General features: G+C 36.8%; 1 protein-coding gene across 14 annotated transcripts in view; it reads left to right on the forward strand.

The window, feature by feature from the left end:
- gphna (gephyrin a) overlaps positions 1-21,314 on the forward strand; it is a 160,738-nt gene that overhangs the window by 58,921 nt on the left and 80,503 nt on the right. For all 14 annotated transcript variants that reach the window (XM_037541978.1, XM_037541981.1, XM_017724838.2 and 11 more), the window contains 4 exons: positions 13,180-13,237; positions 14,947-15,039; positions 16,281-16,375; positions 16,512-16,578. In XM_037541978.1, the coding sequence (XP_037397875.1) occupies positions 13,180-13,237; positions 14,947-15,039; positions 16,281-16,375; positions 16,512-16,578 (313 nt within the window). The remainder of the gene's footprint in view (positions 1-13,179; positions 13,238-14,946; positions 15,040-16,280; positions 16,376-16,511; positions 16,579-21,314) is intronic.

The following is a 21,314-nucleotide window of genomic DNA, read 5'->3' on the forward strand; positions in this document are numbered from 1 at the left end:
TAAGCTAGACTGTAGTTTCATAAGCAGCAACTAGTGGGCATTATGTTATAGTTCTCTCCTGGTAAGGCCTAAATCATGGCTGCTCCTGGAGTTTAGTTCCAGCTCTAATCTAAAACACATGATTGTGTGAGTCAAGTAGCATCTGAATGTGTTGGAACTATACTCTTCAGGGCGGTAGATTTTTAGGAATACCTCAAACTCATACTCAAGTGTTTCTGTAGTTTTGGGTAGAAGACCCAGGACTAGCTCTTCATCAAAAACAAATATCAAAGAAGCAAAAGAATCTTATGGTTTTATTAATCCAGACAATCTGATTTTTTTGATCCAACTGCAGTTACTCTACACTCATAAGAGAACTGCAGTAAATGGTATAAGAGATCCTGAGAGTTTTAAAAACAGAAAAGGTTTAGGCATAATTCATCTTAACATTAGAAGCCTACTTCAGAAGGATAAATCGATCAACTTAAAGTTCTGATTGCACAATATGATCCAGATATTTTAATACTAATATAAACCTGGCTTATTAATGTAGACTTTAAATGATTATAACCTTTATAGATAGACAGAGAATCAAGAGGAGGCAGAGTTGCTATTTATATAAGAGTAACTATACAAGCCACCTTATTAACTGCAGTCCCCGAAGAAAAATACTTTGAGTTCATAGCTCTGAAAGTGTCCCTTGGGAAAATAATATAAAAAAAAATAAAAATAACTATTTTATTTTAGCTGGGATATACAGGCTTCCCTCTGCTCTGTCTTCTGTACTTGATGAAATAGCCAATAGCCTAGGGGATTTCAATCTTAACTTGCTTTCTAATGCATCTGCTTACTTAAAGGAAATATGTGGAAATTTTACCTTTCACACAGTTAGTCATGGAATCAACACGTCTAAATCTGAAAGATCCCACCAAATATACACTGTTAGACAAAATTATTGGCATTAGTGACCACTGCCCCATTGGATGCATTAGAAACAGTTACAAGAAAAAAATGGGCTCTTGGATGGTGGTTAGAAGAAATTGTAAACATTTTAATGAACAACCTTTTCTATCTAACTTAGCAAGGAGTAAAATCCACCTTAGACTAAAAATTCCAGATGTTGACTTGGCACTAAACCACTTTAGCAAATAATGTCTAACAATGGTAAACAAATATGCCCCCCACAAAATGCAAAGAATAAGAGACAGATCGCGGGTTTACTAGTGAAGTTTCCTAATTTTTAAAGCCAAAAATAAAGCTTGGTCCACTGCACAGGGGAGAGAGACCACTGGCTTATGTTAAAAAAAAAAAAAAAAAAAAAAAAAAAACCTGAGTAATAAATGCACCTTTTCAGTTAGAAAGGCCAAACCAGCCTGATTACCAGCTCTACAAGCACTCTCAAAACCTTGGAAAAACACAAATGAAAAAAATAAAAATGAAATACAATTTATTTGTAAAGTGCTTTTTACAGCTCATGTTGTCACAAAGCAGCTTCACAGATTTCCAGTAAAGACAAAGTTTTAATGTGAAATGTAAAACCCCCAGGTGAGCAAGCCAGGGGCGACAGTGGCAAGGAAAAACTCCCTCAGAGCTGAGGATGAAACCTTGGGAGGAACCAAGGCTCACAACTGGGGACCTATCCTCCTCTGGTCAAACTACCTACAAATTATTGACAAAAAAAAGAGGACCTTGTGCATCACATAGGTCTGCTGTTATGCTCATGTGTACTGATATAATCATAGTATATGTAATTTAAGTGATGATGATATTATTATTATTATTATTATTAGTAGTAGTAGTAGTAGTAGTAGTAGTAGTTGTAGTTATGAGTCCATGAAAACCTCAATGTATGGTGAACAGCAAGTCCAAGGCAAGTGGTGGTAGCTGGGGCATGGGCAGCTGTTCTGAGGCGGGTACCAGGAGAGCTTGACAGTCAGTCATTAATCAGTGTCCGGCCGGACGGGTGGGCAGTCATTTATTCTGAAATAGGTAGGGAGATGGAATTAGTTTTTTTCTGTTTGGGTGTGTGTAAAACAGGGAATGTGAACATTTCCAGAGTGTGGCTAATGACTCCAGCAGATCTAACTATAACAGCTTAACTAAATGGGAGAATCAGAAGGACACACAGACACAAGAGCACTGTGAGACAGTTTGGCATCCCTCCGCTCCACCGTCCACAAACCTGAGTGACTGCATGTGAGCAGCAGGGCAACACCAGCATCTCAGTTTACTATAATTCCCATGGACACCTGGATCTGCCGCCTTTATCTAAGGGGGAACATTAAATACCAAAAGCTAAACTGAACAAGTGAGTTTTCAGCTTAGATTTGAAGATTGCGTTGGAGTCTGAGTCCCGAACATTTTCTGGAGGATCATTCCAGAGTTTAGGTGCTTTATAAGAAAAGGCTTTTCCCCCAGTTGAAGCCTTCTGAATTCTGGGAACTAAAAGCCAGCACTCTGAGTAATTGTGGTGGCCCATAATAGGAAATAAGGTCATGCAGGTACTCAGGAGCGAGCCCAAGAAGGGCTTTATACATCAATAAAATAATTTTGTAATCATTTTGGAATTTACCAGGCAGCAAATGAAGTGATGATAGAATTGGACTGATATGATCAACTTTTCTAGTTTTAGAGAGCACCCTGGCAGCAGCATTTATTAGTTGAAGTTTACTTAAATTCCTGCTAGTGCATTCTGACAGTAGTGAGTTACAATAATCTAGCCTTGAAGTAATAAAAGCATGTACTAGTGTTTCTGTGTCACGCAGGGATAAGGCATTTTATTTCTTGGCAATGTTGCGAAGATGTAAAAAAGCTGTCCTAGTGATGCTGCCTGCGTGTTGATCGAATGATAAATCTGATTTTTTGCTCCTGAACCAGGTGTAACTGAAGAGTCAGCAAGATTTAAAATTAAATCTGATCATTTATTTCTTGCCCCTTTTGCACCCAGAAGAAGAAACTCTGTTTTGTTACTGTTTAGTATGAGGAAGTTACACAACATCCAGTCTTTAATGTCATTTATACAGTCCTCTATTTTCTTTAATCTGTATTTGTCATCAGGCTTGGCTGATATGTACAATTGCCTATCGTCTGCCTAACAATGAAAGTTAATGCCATTTTTAATTATAACTGTGCCTGACTGTAACATGTATAGTGTAAATAATAATGGTCCTAAAATAGAGCCTTGCGGAATTCCAAATCTTACATTTGAATAATTGGAGGATAAATTGTTTACTTTTGCGACCTAATACTGCTCCGTTAAGTAAGATTTGAACCACAATAGGGCTGTCCCTGTGATTCCAACCATGTTTTCTAAACTTTTAAGAAGAATGCTGTGATCTATGTAGCCTTGATCAGAGGCAAGAAGATCATTAGTTATCTTAACTAGAGCTGTCTCAGTGCTGTGATGCGGCCTGAATCCAGATTGGAATTTTTCATATATGTGGTTCTTATGTAGATATGAACTAAGTTGTTGGGCCACAGCTTTTTCTAAGATCGTAGATATAAATAGTAAGGTAGAAATAGGCCTGTAATTAGACAATACACTAGCACAAGTGTATAGTGTATAGTGTATAGTGTATAGTTCTGTGGGTTGGATTTGTTGTCTAATATTTTCAATTTTATTATCAAAAAGGTCCATAAAAACTTCACTGGTGAGAGTTGCCGGAATTTGTGGTTCAGTACCTGCTTGATTTTTTGCAATTCTGGAAATCACACTAAACAGTACTCTAGGATTATATTTATTATTCTTGATCAGGGAGGCCAGATATGCTGAGCGAGCTTTAGTGAGAAACTAAACACTACCACCACCATATTTTACTGTTGGTATGATGTTCCTTTTCTGAAAGGCTGTATTACTTCTACACCAGATGTAATGGGACATACACCTTCCAAAAAGTTCAACTTTTGTCTCATCAGTCCACAGTGTATTCTCCCAAAAGTCTTGGGGATCATCAAGATGTTTTCTGGCAAAACTGAGATGAGAATTTGTTCTTTTTGCTCAGCAGTGGTTTTCATCTTGGAACCATTTTTGCTCAGTCTCTTTCTTATGGTGGAGTCATGAACACTGACCTTAATTGAGGCAGTTGAGGCCTGCAGTTCTTTGGATGTTGTTGTGGGGTCTTTTGTGACCTCTTGGATGAGTCGTCGCTGCGCTCTTGAGGTAATTGTGGTTGGCCGGCTACTCCTGGGAAGGTTCACCACTGTTCCATGTTTTCACCATTTGTGCATATTGGCTGTCACTGTGGTTCACTGGAGTCCCAAAGCTTTAGAAATGTCTTTATAAAATTTTCCAGACTGATGAATCTTAGGAGGAACCAAGACTCACAAAGGGGGACCTATCCTCCTCTGGTCAAACTACCTACAAAATTATTATACTACTAATATTAGTAGTAATAGTTAGAAGATAGTAATAGTAATTTATCTCATGCATCTGCCAGTTCCCTCAAACCACTGGACTCTATCACAGTCTATCACAGAGACTAGAAGAAGCAAAAATGTTCAGGCTGACTTTACCTTGTTAGTACATACACTGATCAGGCATAACATTATGACCACCAACTCGTATCTATGTTCATTGTCCATTTCATCAGCTGCACTTATTATATTGGTACACTTTGTAGTTTTACAATTACAGACTGTAGTCCATCTGTTTCTCTCCATACTTTTAGCCCCCTTTTACCCTGTTCTTCAGTGGTCAGGACCCCCATGTGTGTTGCACTCTTTTAAGTGAATCAGACACAGCAGTGCTGCTGGAGTTTTTCAACTTTATCCACTCTATTGGATACTCCTACCTTGTCAGTCCACATTATACATGTAATGTCAGAGACAACAGCTCATCTGCTGCAGCACAGTTTGTGTTGGTCATCCTCTAATCCTTAATCAGTGTTCACAGGATGCTGCCCACAGGACACTATTGGCTGGATATTTTTTGGCTGGTGGATTATTCTCAGTCCAGAATAATCTGCTGCACTATCAATAGCATTGCTGTGTCTGATTTACTCGGACCAATGCAACACACACTGACGCACCACCACATCAGTGTTTCTGCAGTGCTGAGAATTATCCGCTATCCAAATAGTACCATCTTTGTGAAGGTCCATAGGGGTCCTGACCACTGAAAAATAGGGTTAAAGGGGATAACAAAATATGCAGAGAAATAGATGGACTACAGTCTGTACAGTCTGTAAATATATATAATTTATAAATGTGATGTTTTGCACTGGTATGTGCTTTATTATGCACTCTTGACTTTTTATCTGAAACACCTACCAACATATCACAAATGTTTTAACTGGAAAATGCTGCACTAATATTAGTAATCATAATATTTGTAAAGAATTTGATATTCATTTTTATAAACATGAACCTATTTTTTTGTTCTACCGCTCAACAAAATTACGTTAACTTTAAGAACCTTTGTGCTATTTACCCATGGTACAGGGCATTTCAAGTGGTCAGAATATATTCAAATGTTAACCTTCATTATTTCCCATAATGATTTTAATTGATCATCTGCTTTAAATATAAACATGTGGTAAGGACCAACATAAGAAACCAGCAAAAAACGTGTGTAAATTATTATTATTTCAATTGTTTGTCAACATATAAAGGACAATCTGAAAAAAGCTCAGGCAGTGTGCGATGAGGGCTACTGCAGTCCAGTGTTTGTACCTGCAGTCCATGGCAAAGGGCACTGAATAACAGTGAATATTGTGTTGATCCAGAGCTTTTCTTATAACTGGCCACACCTATTACAATGATAATGTGACTTATCAGAGCATGCAAGATGATATTTGAATATTCTTAATTCTGAAATGAGTAACACAGTGTCAACAATCATACAACTTTTTTATGTAGTCAAATGTAAGCATTTAACTAGAAGACAATCTATGTTACATGTATCAGACAACTGAATAATCATTTATTTTTCTAATAAACATGTTTAAATCTGTAATTCGCACACAAGTAATTTACTTACGACCATGAAAAACCACCCAGGACATGTGGGACTGAAGTTGGCCAGTTGCCTTCTGGACACAGAGAGCAGTAAATATTGCTACACTTAATGCACTCGTATGCCTCAACAGTCTCAGACAAGTGTTTCACAGAGCCATGAACCTGAGAATGATAATTAAAGAATATATTTAGAGCTAAAATCTGCCAGCAATGTGTAACATAATGTTGACTAATATGGTCACTGTTCTGAGACATTGCAAGCTTTTCTTTAGTGGTTATGCAGCTTAGGTTTTTATAATTGGTATGGTGTTTTACACCTGCCATTATAACTCAGTTGTTATAATAGTGTGACAACTAATGCGTGTTTACACCGGGCATTGAGGTATGCTATTAGAAAATAGTCAATGATTTACTTAGATACAAGGCATGCTTGTTAGTACACAAACAGCTTGTATGGCTATTTAATAAGCTATTTAAAAAACATGGAAGTTGCTTTATTATATCTAGCTAAATGAGCAAATAGCTATGTTCCACTGAGAGTCTTCTTGTAATTAATTAGCTAATGTATAGTTATCTGCTTGCTTCCGTTGACCTTTGACATGGCTTTTAAAGAGAAATCACCTGATTACCTGAACTGGAGACACTTCCCAAAGCTGAAAACAGGGGAAAAAAATATTAAAAACTACTTTTTCTCTTCTGTCTTTGCACTGAAGACTACAGTTAGAAGTTGTGAAAATGGGCACTGGTTAGATTTATACTGTTCAACCCGGTGTGCCGGCCAGAACACCACTTGAGGCCTCAGTGAGTTCAATGGTTTAATAGCAGGCATGTTACATAGTTGTAGAAGAGAGAGTAGACTCAAGATGATAGAGCTGTGAGATCGAGTTAGTGCCACCAATCTGTGGTATTTTGTCATTAACGCACAGTCTCAGGTTTTACCACGAACAGTTATACTGTGTAGGTAACACGCAGCACCATCTGCTTCCTACCAGAAATGACATCTGTCATACGCAGCCGTATAACCTTTAGCCTCAGCCAATCATGCCGAAGCAACTGTATAATCCTATTACAAATGAACAAAATTTTCAAATCCTTCCCTATGCAGCATAAATCTTCTTGCACTACTAGGTCTTTTGAACAATCATACTTTCTCTCATACAATGTGCAAGCCTCCTAAATTAGCTTGCTAGGTACACTACAGGTTAATATCCACTATTCTAATATTAACACACAGTTAACACAACAAACAAAATCCTGATTGTACATTGCACAACGTATTATACACAGGTGATATAAAAAATAATTTAGCTGTGTAGTCGTTAGTCTTGTGGTCAACAATAGACATCTTAACTTGCAGGACAAATGGAAACACATTGAACGTGCTGAAGATAGCTGTAATCTGTGATATGCTAACACATTGGCATGCCCCTTGGTGTAGCCAGTCCTGCCTATTTGGAGCTGTCCTGCCCATTTAGAGCTGGCTCTGGTCTGCAGAGATACCCTTCTTGTTTTTTTGGGACAGTTAACTAACTGTACACAGAACCATTTGATGGTATGCTGTAACAACGTAGCTGTTCGCTGATTGGTTCTATGTTTATGTTGGTATTGGTTCAAACTCAAAAGCACTCAAATAAATTCAGTTTGCACAATTTTAAATTCATCAGTTGATAAATGTAAAAGCTTTAATCTAAAACCAATTTCTAAATGTTAAATGCGCTGCCTAACCAGTAAGGAGATGGTTAGATTTAGCTTAGCTAACATGTTGCCAGCACTGATCACCACAGAACAGATTAATTAGTCATTAGATAATAATGACTCCTATCTGAGGACGTGAAGTTGGAGCCTCCTAGCTAAGTCTATCCAACTCTGTGGGGGTTGCTGTGTTAGTAAAATATCTTTGAGACGGGACGTGCGCAACATAGCAAGAAAGCCCTGGTTGTCAACAAGACAGAACTGATGTGCAGACTGCAGGTCAAATAGCAGCTCAGTCTTGCCTAGCTAGTAGCTAACGAAAAGGCAAAGAGAGAGATTTAAGACGAACATTTGGAGATGAATGGACTTGGTTTCCTGGTGCATTACATCTGCAATAAGAGACTGTCAAACACTAAAAAGCTGTGAAGATAAAGTCAGCTTCTCTTTCAAGTTTTCTAATTTTTTTAGACGATATGAGAGCACGATGAGAAATCGGAGCTCTATGAACAGAAAGAATCAAACGTGTTTGTGGTGGGTGGCGTGTATGTTGCTATTAGCCTGTTAGCAGTTGGCCATTCATTCATGTAGTTTTCTTGAGTATTTCCTGGCTCTAATTAAGTGGTACATTACATGGAAACAGAAACCGTAACTGGTCTCACAAGTCTGGACCAACCGCCCTGAAAACCACTTGGCTGGATAGTGGAAAAGCGACCAAAGAGAATAAAGGGTAACCGTCACTTTGTGAGCTCCAAAGCAGTATAATCACTGCACTAACAGCAAAAATCAATGAAACATTGGACAGTCTTGAATTTATGGTTAAGAAAATTCAAACTAAATTGCAGAAATGAAAACGTAACTGGACTTAAAAAGCGCTCAAAAAAGACAATGCGAAAAAGCTAGAACTAATTGTCTCTACAAGGCTTTCAGAGGCAGAATATTACAAGAGAAGTCTGTGGCTGTAAGATTTACCTGAGCAGGCAAGTGAGGATGTAAAAAACATGCAGCTGGCTGTGGAACGAGGACAGGTAAGGTGGCCGTCTGTGTAGTCCTTAGACTGGGCCGCTGTGAAGGAAACTGAGAAAGAGCTGTGAGCATTCTAGTTGCATTTCGCTGGATGACTAAACTGATCTGGATGAAAAATCAGCATCTACCTTGAAGGAGCATGGGGAGGACAAAGATGGACAAACAGGTCTTTGGCCACAAGTTGAACAAGCCCACACTGATGAGAGCCTTTTTTTTCCTGTTTCACTTGGGCTTTTATAGATGCACAGGAGATCAGGTGCATTGGATGTTGAACTGAATGGCTGTAAAATCCCCTGTTATGAGTCAAACGTCATATCTTGGTAGCTGATAGAAATCACAGTCATTAAAGCATCACTTACTTATTCGGGTAGTTTTTGTTGAGAGTAATGATGAGGTAAAAGTAGTTACTTTATTTTTAGTGAATTATGTAAAGGAAAGACAGTTGATATGTTTTTACAAGAATTTCACTCATTTCCTGTTTGTTTCTTTTTGGAAAGTGCAGTGATACAACGGAATTGGATTTTTTCATAGATCCAGTCACTCAGGTGGGGTAGCCGTTCTTTGGGGTAGAAATAGGCAGAAAGTGTTACATTCACAGTGTAATTTAAATGGTCATTGGCTAATTTTAATAATTGGATGTGGTGAAAACCAGCTCTTACTTTGCAGTGTTTATGGAAATAATGTAATTAGGGTTAATGTTAAATTGTATGAGGACGTTGTATAGTTATTTATTATCTATAAGCCATTTACTTGTCTTGTATCCAAAGGCCAAACTTGTAATAGGTGGGGATTTTTACATGGTTATGGACAGCATAAAGGATAGATGGCCACCTAAGCCTCTTTGTTATAACCATTCCCTATACTCTTTCTGTCTTAATTTAGACTTGTCAGACATTTGGAAGGTAAAACTTCCTAAATGAAAGCAATTTACGTAGAATAATAAAGATTTGAGTCTCCAATCTAGAATTGATATGTGGATTGTTTCATGGGACTTAGAAAGTAAAATCATCCATCCATCCATCCATCCATCCATCCATCCATCCATCCATCCATCCATCCATCCATTTTCTAAGTCGCTTCTCCCTCGGGGGTGGGGGGTGCTGGAGCCTATCCCAGCGGTCATTGGGCGGAAGGCAGGATACACCCTGGACAGGTCACTAGTCCATCGCAGGGCAGACAGACAGACACAGACAGTCACTCACGCACTCAAGGGCAATTTAGCATGTCCAGTTGGCCTGACTGCATGTCTTTGGACTGTGGGAGGAAACCGGAGAACCCGGAAGAAACCCACGCAGACACAGGGAGAACATGCAAACTCCACACAGTGAGGACCCTGGTCACCCGGCTGGGGAATCGAACCCAGGCCCTTCTCGCTGTGAGGCGACATATAAAGGGAGAAATGTATGTGTATAAGGAGAAAGCTAGAGCTGCTTTTATACATTCTGGACAGAGATTGGTGGAGGAAGGACAAACGAATAGTAGACACTTCTTTAGACTTGAGAAAAGAAAGGTGCAATAGATAGGACTGAATTAGGAATTCATTTGTGCTGTTACAAATAACGTATCCAATTTTGTAAATTTTTATAGATGTCTATATAAAGCAGTTAATCACCCAGATAGTATACAATTATTTAATTCACTCCCAGTAATTGCTGATGAGCAATTTAAAACAATTTTCTTATGAAAAGTAAATTAGAAATTAGGAATTTTAAAATGTATTGTTAACCTGAAAAATAAGAAATCACTGGGAAATGATAGATTAGTAGATGATAGCTCTTCATTGTTAAAACCTGTATCTTTCTTCTTACAGTTTATCAAGGAGGTTTAAAACGAGACAGTCCTTGACTCTGCTTAATAATAATTACAAAATCATTGTGTCTCTTTTGACTACACATCCAAAATCAGACTTAGACAATATTATTAGTCAAAATCAATTGGAATTAAAAAAAAGGATAATACTTAACTACTATACATGACTAGGATAATACTAGGAGGATACTACACCTCATTGATTATTAAGAAATCTTAGAAGGTAATCTATTTTTTGATTTTCACAAGGCATTTAACATGATCAACCACAAATTTATTTGATACTTTGCTTTTTTTTTTTTTTAACCTGAGCCACTGTTTTCTTAATATGATTAAAACTATTTAATGGTACAGATTGCTCAGTCAAAGCCTATGGGATGTCACTTAGATTTTGTGTTACTAGAGGTATATTTCAGGAATGTCCAATTAGTCTATTGCTTTCCCTCTTTTCCACTGAAGTTCTTAGCCTGCTAATTGAAAGTCTTTTAGATGCATCAGTACTGGTGATATAGATAACTCCATCTGTAACATTTCAGTCAAAAATATTGTCACTTACCATAAAATATGAATGATTAAAATTATATTCCCAAAGTTAACAGCATACAGAAGAGATTTATTATTTGGTTAACCAGAGAGATATCCATCTAAGGTTGTGTCCTGTTGAGCAAAGGAAAGGGGCTCTCTGGAGGTACTTGAGTTTTCTTCTTTCAGAGAACTAAAATTGTGCTGTTGTGCAATTAGACAAAATGTTGTTCAATTTTATTTGGAGAAATAATCTCACTGCAAGTAAGGAAGGTTGTGTTAAAACATAGCTTAACATTCTTCACCACATACAACCAAACTGTTAAAATTAGCTGGATTAGAAGAATCCTTCAACATTTTGCAAGTATGTGGAAGTGTATACTGAATTTTCTCTTCAAAAAAGTTGGTGGATTAAAATTTTTGCCAGTCTGCCCTTACGATGTTAATAGACTACTCTGAAATTTCAGCCATTCACAGACTTTTTTGTTGAATTGGTTATTAAATTTATAAATTTAAATTTTTTTTCACCGTATCAGTCTTTACTTTGGAAAAGCGAGTACATTACCTTAAGGTAGGATCACTGTTCTCATGTCTGTGGTTTAATAATAAAATTTTGTTGTTTAGCTAGTTGCTAGATTACAATCATTTTATTTCCTACTCTGACTTTTACATCAAATTTGGTAAAATCAGTTCAAATACAGAATTTAAGAGGGTATGTGACTCTATCCCTGGTGGTCTTCTCTCTATACGTAGAAGTAGTCACAAGGTTACAAATCTTGTTTCTGTTAATGGGGTTGATATTGTATATAAGAATTGTGACAATTTCTAAGAGAGCTTTTATCTCATAAATCTGTTCCATTGGTAACATTCCAGCTCAACAAAGACAAAATAGCCAATTTGGACTCTTCTGCATAAATGTTCTTAATTAATAACAAAATGAAAGAGCTGCTTTATAAAGTATTGCATAGATGCTACCCTGTGAGTGATGCATGTATTTTTTTGTAAAAGGGCTACAGAATCTATTGAACACCTAATTTTCTGTTGTGTATTTTCGTACTCATTCTGGGTTGATCTCTTTTTAGACTTGGTAAAGAAATTTCTCCCAAAAGCCACTATGCTTTATTTCTTGATGAAGCTCTATTAACCCTGAGGAGCTCATTATAATAAACTTTATCTTAGTAAAAGCTACATTTTATATACATATGATGAAATTTGCCAGGAAAATACCTTCACGCATGACCTTTGTATGCATGGATCTATGTAATTACATGTCTACACAAGTGAATTTGCACCAGCAGCAAAATAAGAAATGTTGTAAATCCATTACTGTGTTAAAGCTTTTCATTTTGTCTCCCAATAGTATTGTTTTTTGTTTTTGTGTCTTCCTTTTTATTGTGATATGTAAATGTTAAGCTGTTATGTATCCTACTGTTACTTCTGTTTGTGTATATATGTTTTTTGCTAAGAAATACCACTTCGGTTGGTATTTTAAGCAGCATCTCTCATCTCCTCTAGTATTCAGACAGCTGGTAAGATTGCATCATGAAAATGGTTTCTGGCTCTCAAAGGACAGGAAGAGGATCGGTAGGAAAAAAGCAGTAACTTCTAGGGTTTCTGGAAGAAGCCTTTGTTTTCTTTCTTTTGTTGTATCCATTTTGACAGCTAACCAGTGCTTCACTTGGCATGGGACTGACCTCATTTACATGCCGATTTTGATTGGCTCTTGCTTTGGACACAGGTGAAACTACCACAGTACTAAAAAAACAGCAATGCACTAATCACCACCATGGCGACTTTATGAATAGATCTTGTGTACTGTGCAGGATATTTTGTGCGGCATAACACCATTACTGCCATTTTTTAAAAATCTGGCCTTTTGTACCTCAAGTGCCATGAAAGGTCCAAAACATGGCAAAGATACACTGTATAAATGACAAGACTGAAGAGCTGGTGAAAGAGGAAAAATGCTTGGCCATACAGACCTGAATTCTGATCTTACTTGCAGAGAGGAGGCCGAGTGTGTGTGTATGCACTCTGACAGGTTTCTGATACATCTTGCACTGTTCTCCCATTTTTCCCTCTCTCACTGATTATTATACCTCTCTCTCCCCGTTAATATTACCGAAAACACACTAAGAGTCATTGTTGGTGTGTGTGTCTGTGTGTGTGTCTCTGTGTGTGTGTGTGTGTCTCTTACAGGCTTGGAGGCATAATCTCTGCATACAAAATAGTCCCTGATGAGGTAGATGAGATCAAGGTAAACCTCTCTCATGGGGCCACACACACACACACAGACTTGCAATCACGCTTATTCTCTCATAGGTGTAAAGACTAACATTACTTTTCATAGTAACCACTGCCACCTGGTGGGCAGTTTTAGTTCTTCTTGCCTCTGCATGTTTGTCATCATTGCATGTAGTTACAGATGTCCCAAATCACAAAATGGGTCAATGACGTTGGATCTTACTGCTAATTAAAATGGAGTCTAATTAACATACCATACTTTACAAAGGTTATGTTTATATGTAAAGTTTATATGTAAAGTTACCTAACTGGGCAGTAAGCATCTTGTTTAACTAACAGAAATACAAATAAACAGTATATTGTGTTTTTGTATCTGTCAGTAACTCAAACTTCTTCTCAAGGTAGCCCATATTTATGCTGATCATCCAGCATTTGCAGTCACATACGAAAGGGGGAGCCCCTCATGTTTTGTTGATTTCCTCTACAGAGAACAAAGTTTTACATGTTTAAATGCACAGTTACTGTTTCTTTTCTGGACTTTACATTTTTGGAGAAAAAAAATCAAACATGAAATGTGACCTGTGCAAATATTATGGTACATTTTGTTTCTTTATTTATTTTCTAATACCTTTGTTTTTGTTTGTTTCCTGTGGAGAATGTATGCTTATAAGATCAGCAAAGCATGTCAGGAGATGAGTGGTGTTCAAAAGTTTCTTTATGACTGTATTTCATTAGTCAGTCCTTTATTAAGACAAACCAGGTGGATATTAATAACTTTTCAAATCAAGGAATCCTTGGTATGTTTTACTGCATATTTTGATTTTATTTGTTCTGAAATTATAGTGCTTGTTCGAATAGTATTATACTCTCTTAACTTTGATATTAATAGTTTAAAAAAATCATGAATAGGACTTGCATAGATCTTTCAAGTAGACTCTTGCTATGCATTGTTTGCTTGACATATTCTTACAAGATCATATAGAATATAGAAAAAAAATTAGAACACATCACTTACATATCCAAGCCATGGCCCAACCTTTTTTTTCCTCTATCTCTCTATCTCTATTTCCAACAGTCCCACATGTAAAGTTCTGGTATGAATTGATTTTTCATCCTAATCAATGAAATAAAAATGTATTTTATTTTCTTTTTTTGAACCATGGTTCTTTATTTACTAATTACTAATTGACTAATTTAATTCTGTGCTGATTTGAATTTAACCAGTGAGGGTTCTCTCAGCAAGCATAGGGGAACTATCAAAAGATTTCTTTATTAAGTGTAATACAGAATTATTAGCATCTTTATTGTGATGAAATGTGACATCATGTCACAGTGTATCTTTCTGAGCATATTGTAGAAATTGTCAGTACTTAAATAATATTGAACATCTGCATATTTCTGTTCAAAATTGGCATAATTAGGCCTGTTTGTTTTGATTTGATTTAGCAGTGCAGAATATAATATCTTAAGTAAAATCATTTTATTCAGAGTTCATGACAATGTGATACTATTGCTTTTTTATCTGTTCCACTTATCAAACCTCAGAAAAAGGAAATGTCATTATGCATATTGTGTATTGTGAAAATGATATTTTTTTTACCTCTAGTGGCTCTAGTGCTTTGCCCCAATTATTAAACGTATGTTCCATAGTTCATGACTACATATTGCTTTTTAAAGTACTAATTTACTCAAACAAAAAAATATCACTCTGTGTGTGTTTAGGAGACACTGGTGGACTGGTGTGACGAGAAAGAACTCAACCTTATTCTGACCACAGGTGGAACTGGCTTTGCTCCCCGTGATGTCACACCAGAGGTAAATGATTACCCTCACCCTTGGTGTTTTGATTCACATGCTCTGTGCTAAGTGTGTGTGTGCGCAGGGGGAGACCTTAAGATTGTCTCATGGTGACGGATAACATGCATAAATATTGTGATGCACTGGTATATTAGTGATGCACCTTTCTTTTGGCTGAAAATGAAAGGTGCCATTTTTGGCTATTGTCAGCTCAAAACAATGCATCCCTAGTAATCAAAGCAGTGCACACTTCTATATGTCTGTGTGAATGCAAATATGGTTCTAAGTATATGTGTTTGTGTTTAACTTATTTGTATTTGATCATTAGAGATGGTTTTATCATACCAAAACTTGTTTTAAAAATATATGGTGTTGGTAATGTGCTAGAGGTGGTGTCAAAAAATAAATACCTCTTCAAAATAGCCCTATACTTTATCTGGTCATTTTGAACCTTTTTATGAGTTCCCCATGCTTTATGTGGCCATTCTGACTTTCTTCAAGATCAGACTGTATTTAATTGGGTCATTCTGAACTCCTTCAATATCTCCACATGCTTGAACTGGTTATTCTGAATCGCCTTAATGTATCCCCATACTGTATCAGGCTATTCTTCAAGGTCACTCTTTGTTTTAACATGTTATTTTGATTCTCTTCACGATCACCCCATACTTTATCTGGACATTTTGACCTTTTTCAAGATCTCCTGTTATTCTGTACCATTCTGAACCCATTCTAGATCTGTATTTTATTTAGTCATTCTCACTCTAAATTGTATCTGGTCATTTATGAGCCCCTTAGATCTCACCTTATATTATCATGTGATTCTGAACCCTTTCAAGATTTCCCCCTTCTTGATCATGTCTTTCTGAAGCTCTTGAATGTCACCCTGAAGTTTGCCCAGTCATTCTGAACCCCTTCAAAATCAGCCCATAATTTATCTGGTCATTCTGAATCCATTTAAAATTGCTCCATATCTTTTCTCTCCATTCTGACCCTTTCAGTACTACTACCCCTGTACTTCAAAGGGACCCTATGCTTTAACGGGACATTTTGACCCTCTTTAAGATCTCTCCATACTTTGTGGTCACTCTGAAGCCAATCAAGGACACCTTGTACTTTATATTTTATACTTTAAGTTAATTGTCTTGTGTTATAATATTAGTCCATATAGAAAAAGATGTTATTGTAAAATGAGTTTAAGTACAGTAGTGTAAGTGTAGTGATTATGTGTATGTGTGTTTCCTCTCTTTCCATTGCAGGCCACTAGAGAGGTGATTGAGCGTGAAGCTCCAGGGATGGCTTTGGCTATGCTCATGGGCTCCTTAAATGTCACACCACTTGGCATGCTGTCCAGGTGAACACACACACAAACACACACACACACACACACACACACACACACACACACACACACACACACACACACACACACACAAACACACTCTTTATGGAGCACTTTCAGTACTAATCACACCGTTACCTTCCCTTAGACCTGTGTGTGGAATCAGAGGCAAAACTCTCATCATTAATCTGCCTGGCAGCAAGAAAGGGTCACAGGTAAGTCATACTGTGTATGCTTGTATTGCTATATTTAGGACAAGCACATTATTACAAGTTAAAATTCATGTTTGAGATCTTTCTTTTTTACTTAAGTGAATACGGTGATGATTATCTTGTTACCATTAGAGGTGCACAGATATGGAATTATTGTGGATAGTACTGATATCAGTAACCATTCATTTTGGTTCATTCTTAAAAGTAATTATAAATAATTGTCATGGATAACATTTACCAAATGTAGGTTATGCATTATTTAGCAGACAGTACGGTCATAATTTATTTCAAGGACTGGTGTTCTCACTGGTGCAAGTTCAGGGAGGTATGGAAGGCACACATTTCCTCCACTTTTTGAAACTTTGTAAAAATCATTTTGGGGATTGTTCAGAGGGGTTGTCCATAAAAGTACAAAAGAGCTTGCAAAAGAGCTGTCAGATTATAAAATGCCTGGCAGTTACGACTTAAAGCTCAAATTAAACCTAAGTGTAGTTTTGTTTAGCTATAGACAGCAACAATAAGAAATAGGATGCACTAAACTGTACTGAAATCATTTTATGTACAGGTTAATTTGTTGACTTATGCCATAGGTTATTAATAGTTTTTGCATTTTTGTCAGATATTTTTTTGCCATTTATATGGCATACTATTTATATGATGTTTAGTGACAAAAGGAAAAAGTTTTAATAAATTGTAATAGACAATGAAGCTGAATCTCTGTGCCAAATATGTATGATAGTATTAATATTTTTTACTGTGGTTTAGTTTTGACATATAAAGCATGGCGTACCAATATAAGTGTCATTGTAGGTGTACTTTGTTTACATGCTTTATGCTTGAATTTCTGTATGTAAGCTATAGCTTGCACATCACATTTGCACCCCTGGGTGTTGGGTATTATATACACATGCATAAACAAGTAACAATAACATTATTAAGCTTTTTTAACAATTACAAGGTTGTTTATAGTAGCATATACCAGACATCAAATTGTAAGTAGCCTTTACTGTGAAAGATGACATAAAAGTGACAGTTTCCACATTTTTCAATGTCTTAAGCTTTTTCTTTAAATTATAGAAATCCTTTTCGGTGGGACATAGGAGTTCTTTAGCCACATTAAGTAACTTGATAGCTCATAAATTTTTTACTTTTGAGCAATAGATTTGGTAGTCGCAGTCAACGCCAATTTGATAACTTCTAAATTTGAAACTAATGTTGATGTTAGTATTGATGACCCCACACATTAATAAGGATTAATCTCCTGACAAAGTCAGCATTGTGCCTAAGGGAATCTCGATACCAGTTATGATCTTAATAAGTCTCCTTACCTTTCTTCAAAATATTACAGGATCTTACATTTCAGCAACATTTCAACTTAGAATACCTTGATTGTACCTTATTGAGCCTCTCAAGGATTTAGTTTGTTCTATGAAGCAAGTTAAATTAAAGGAGTTTATGTCTAATGTTAAAGTAATTCTGTCTTTTTTGCAAATATCTTTCCAAAATATTAAATATTATATTAAACACCCCCGATCTAGGTGAGCCAGAAACACACTGCTTAGGAGGACTCCACATTCCTGAACTTTGAGCTCAGGACTTTTTCAAAGGTCAAGTCATCAAACAGGATTAGTGTACCAACAAGTTTTATGACTTAAAAGGATGCTATCTTGGGAATATGGACACAGTGAGAGGCCTACAACCTCCTTTGCTCCATATGGCATACCATTCTAGGCCATAAATTCTGGCCTGGAATCCAGCTGCAGATCTTCTCAAACTTTAACTAAGCTATGAATTAACAGAAATCATTCTGTAGACTGCACCAATATGGAATTTCCACCATTCAATTGGATTTGGTTCAAGAAGTCCAGAGATATCAAGAAATAGGTTGCTGTGAGAATCTATAACAAAGCTAGCCTTTTTAGATTACATCGACAATTTAGATATGGAACCACAACACCCCATGTGGTGAAAATGAGGCACATCACACCACCACTAAGTGCTTATAAAGAATCCAAGGGACTTGAACGTTGTCTGCTTTGAGTATTAACATTTATTTAAACTGTAAGCAATACTACTTGTTTATTAGTATTATGTGTATTATCTAAATTGTATCTATATCCCTTTCTACTATTGAGTACTTTAATAACCAACAGTGACAACCATTTAATTGCAGAGAGTTAAACCAGTGACCAATATGTATCCTGAATGTGGTTTTCTTTTATTTTCTTTGGTCCTTTCCTTTGGTCCTTTCCTTTCGTGGTCAATTTTATTTCTTCAACATTTATACAGCCTCTAGAATAGGAAAAGCATTACCCATGTACTTTAACATGTGTTGTGTATCAGGTACCAAGGGTTAAACTCTACCTTATAAACATACCTGAATATTCTGTTCATTCATTGATTCTGGAAGTTTAATCAATTTGATGATATAAGAATGTTCCTTTGTCTTTGCTTAAACTAACTGAAATAAAGAAGGCAGTGATTCTGGGGAAGGCGTTCCTAAAATTATGCACAACCACTCAGGGTTGGAAACAATGAATAGCTAATTAAGTGTTAGGTTAGGAAAGCCTATCAGCACTCTGATTCCACCCCAAGGGGAAGGGTCAGCAGTTGAAGCAAAACCCCAGGGCACGGAACTTTTGTTAGACAAAGAGATGGAAAAAGAGACCGAGAGACAGAGTGAGCAGGAGTCAGCGTTCTCAACCAGAAGATAGCTGAACTCCTAAGTTTGTGCCAGCCTTAGTCAGAGAGACAGGCCAGAATTGGAATGCTCCAAGATCAGATCTGCTTAGATCTACAGACCTTAAGTTTAGACCACCCTGAGAGAAGGAAGGTAGATGTTTCTTGTCTGCTAAAGAGAGGTAGTTAGTGAAATTAGTGTCACCAGCCTCAGAACCTTGACTGCAATCGAACCGGACACAGGAAAAGAACAAGCGGTTCGGACACCACGGAGACCCAGCAGAACACCCAGAGCCACGCACTAATCTGTGAGCAGATTAACCAGTGAAAGGCTGCCAAGCGCCACCCTGAGACGGCCACGAGACACCACCCCGAGACTGCCACAAGACGCTTTCACCAATCACTGATGGGAAGGCGCGTGCCCGCATGGCGACACAGCATCTGCGACCAGCAAGGAGATAAAGCAATGCGTGAGCTTTGGCCTCAAAGACGGCCCTTTGGAAGTCAGCTGATTCCCACTTAAGCTGGTTCCATCAATTGACAGTCAGGGCTCTGACACCAATTTATTTAATAAGACAGCGTTTAATAGGTAAATCTAACTCAGCCATATGTAGGTTAGTTCTTCACAGAGACTCTTTCAAGTTTAAGTTTCCCGCGTCTTCCCGAGAACCACCCTGCCTCATATCATTTAAATGAACCACTTCACGCGAGCTTTGTTGTCCTTTTATCTTTTATGCTTTTTATTGTTTTTATTCTATTTTCTTTCATCTATCATTGAATGTAGTTCAAGGTAGTTTAATATTTAGCCAATAAACTCCGTTTTATCGAAGCATCCTCGATGCGAGCGTCTCTCTCTCTCTCTCTTGCCCTGGTCTGTGGACTTCGCATAAATCCAGGTTAACTCACACCCTCATCTAAAGGTTTGAGCAATAATAAAATTAATATTGCATAGACCGCAACACAGGCACATTTTTTACTTGTTTTTTTTGTCCTCTATTTTGTTCCACCGTTTCTTCTGATCCTTTTTTGTCTGTATTGTGAGGCTAGTCGCATGCTGCACTTGGACTAACAGTTTGTTTAGCTCATTCTAGGATATATATTTCATTTAGCACTAAACAAATACATCAGTAACACACACAATGTCTACACCTGTAATCCACTCATATTTTCAGTCATATACAGTACTGTGCGAATGTTTTAGACATCTAAGCAAATTTTTAAACAATTTACCTCAGCAGTGAGTTCATCACAATATACATTAGAATAAAGTCATATTCGTAATTCAAATAAACATAAAAACAATAAAAAGTAACAAGAATTTCTTGGGTCATTATTTTTCCTTGATGCCTTCAATATCATCAGTTACATCATGAGCACAATTTACTGAAGCACTGATTGGTCAGACTAGGACTACGTATAATAGTGGGCTTCCTCGAGGAGAGGTTTGAAAATGGTTAAACAAACACACTAACATCCATAAGTATACACACACACACACACACACACACACATATATATATATATATATATATATATATATATATATATATATATATATATATGTGTGTGTGTGTGTGTGTGTGTGTGTGTGTGTGTGTGTGTATGTATATATATATATATATATATATATATATATATATATATATATATATATATATATATATATATAATATAATCATGAATTAATATTGCATAAATTATGTTTATTCAAATATCACTTTTCTCAGCAAATAAACACAAACTGCACAAATAAATAGATTTTGAAAATGTGTCTTGGGTGCCTAAGACTTTCACACAGTACTGTACATTTACATATTTTCATACATTTGTATACCCAGGATACCTCTGGCCCTCCTTAACACTGTCAGCTATGTGGGAATATCACTGAGGTTTCCAGCCTGCTTGAACAGTTGTATTTTGATGATCCTAAATCATCACTAGCCCAACAGGAATACGAAAACAATACTGATGTTAACAATGAGCTAGGCTTGTTGGGAGAGAGACTTCACAAATTCACTGAAAGAGTAGAAGCCTTAGAAAGTTGACTTAAAGATGTGGTT

The sequence above is a fragment of the Pygocentrus nattereri genome, chromosome 10 (genome assembly GCF_015220715.1).
Source record: "Pygocentrus nattereri isolate fPygNat1 chromosome 10, fPygNat1.pri, whole genome shotgun sequence".
Taxonomy (NCBI): Eukaryota; Metazoa; Chordata; class Actinopteri; order Characiformes; family Serrasalmidae; genus Pygocentrus; species Pygocentrus nattereri.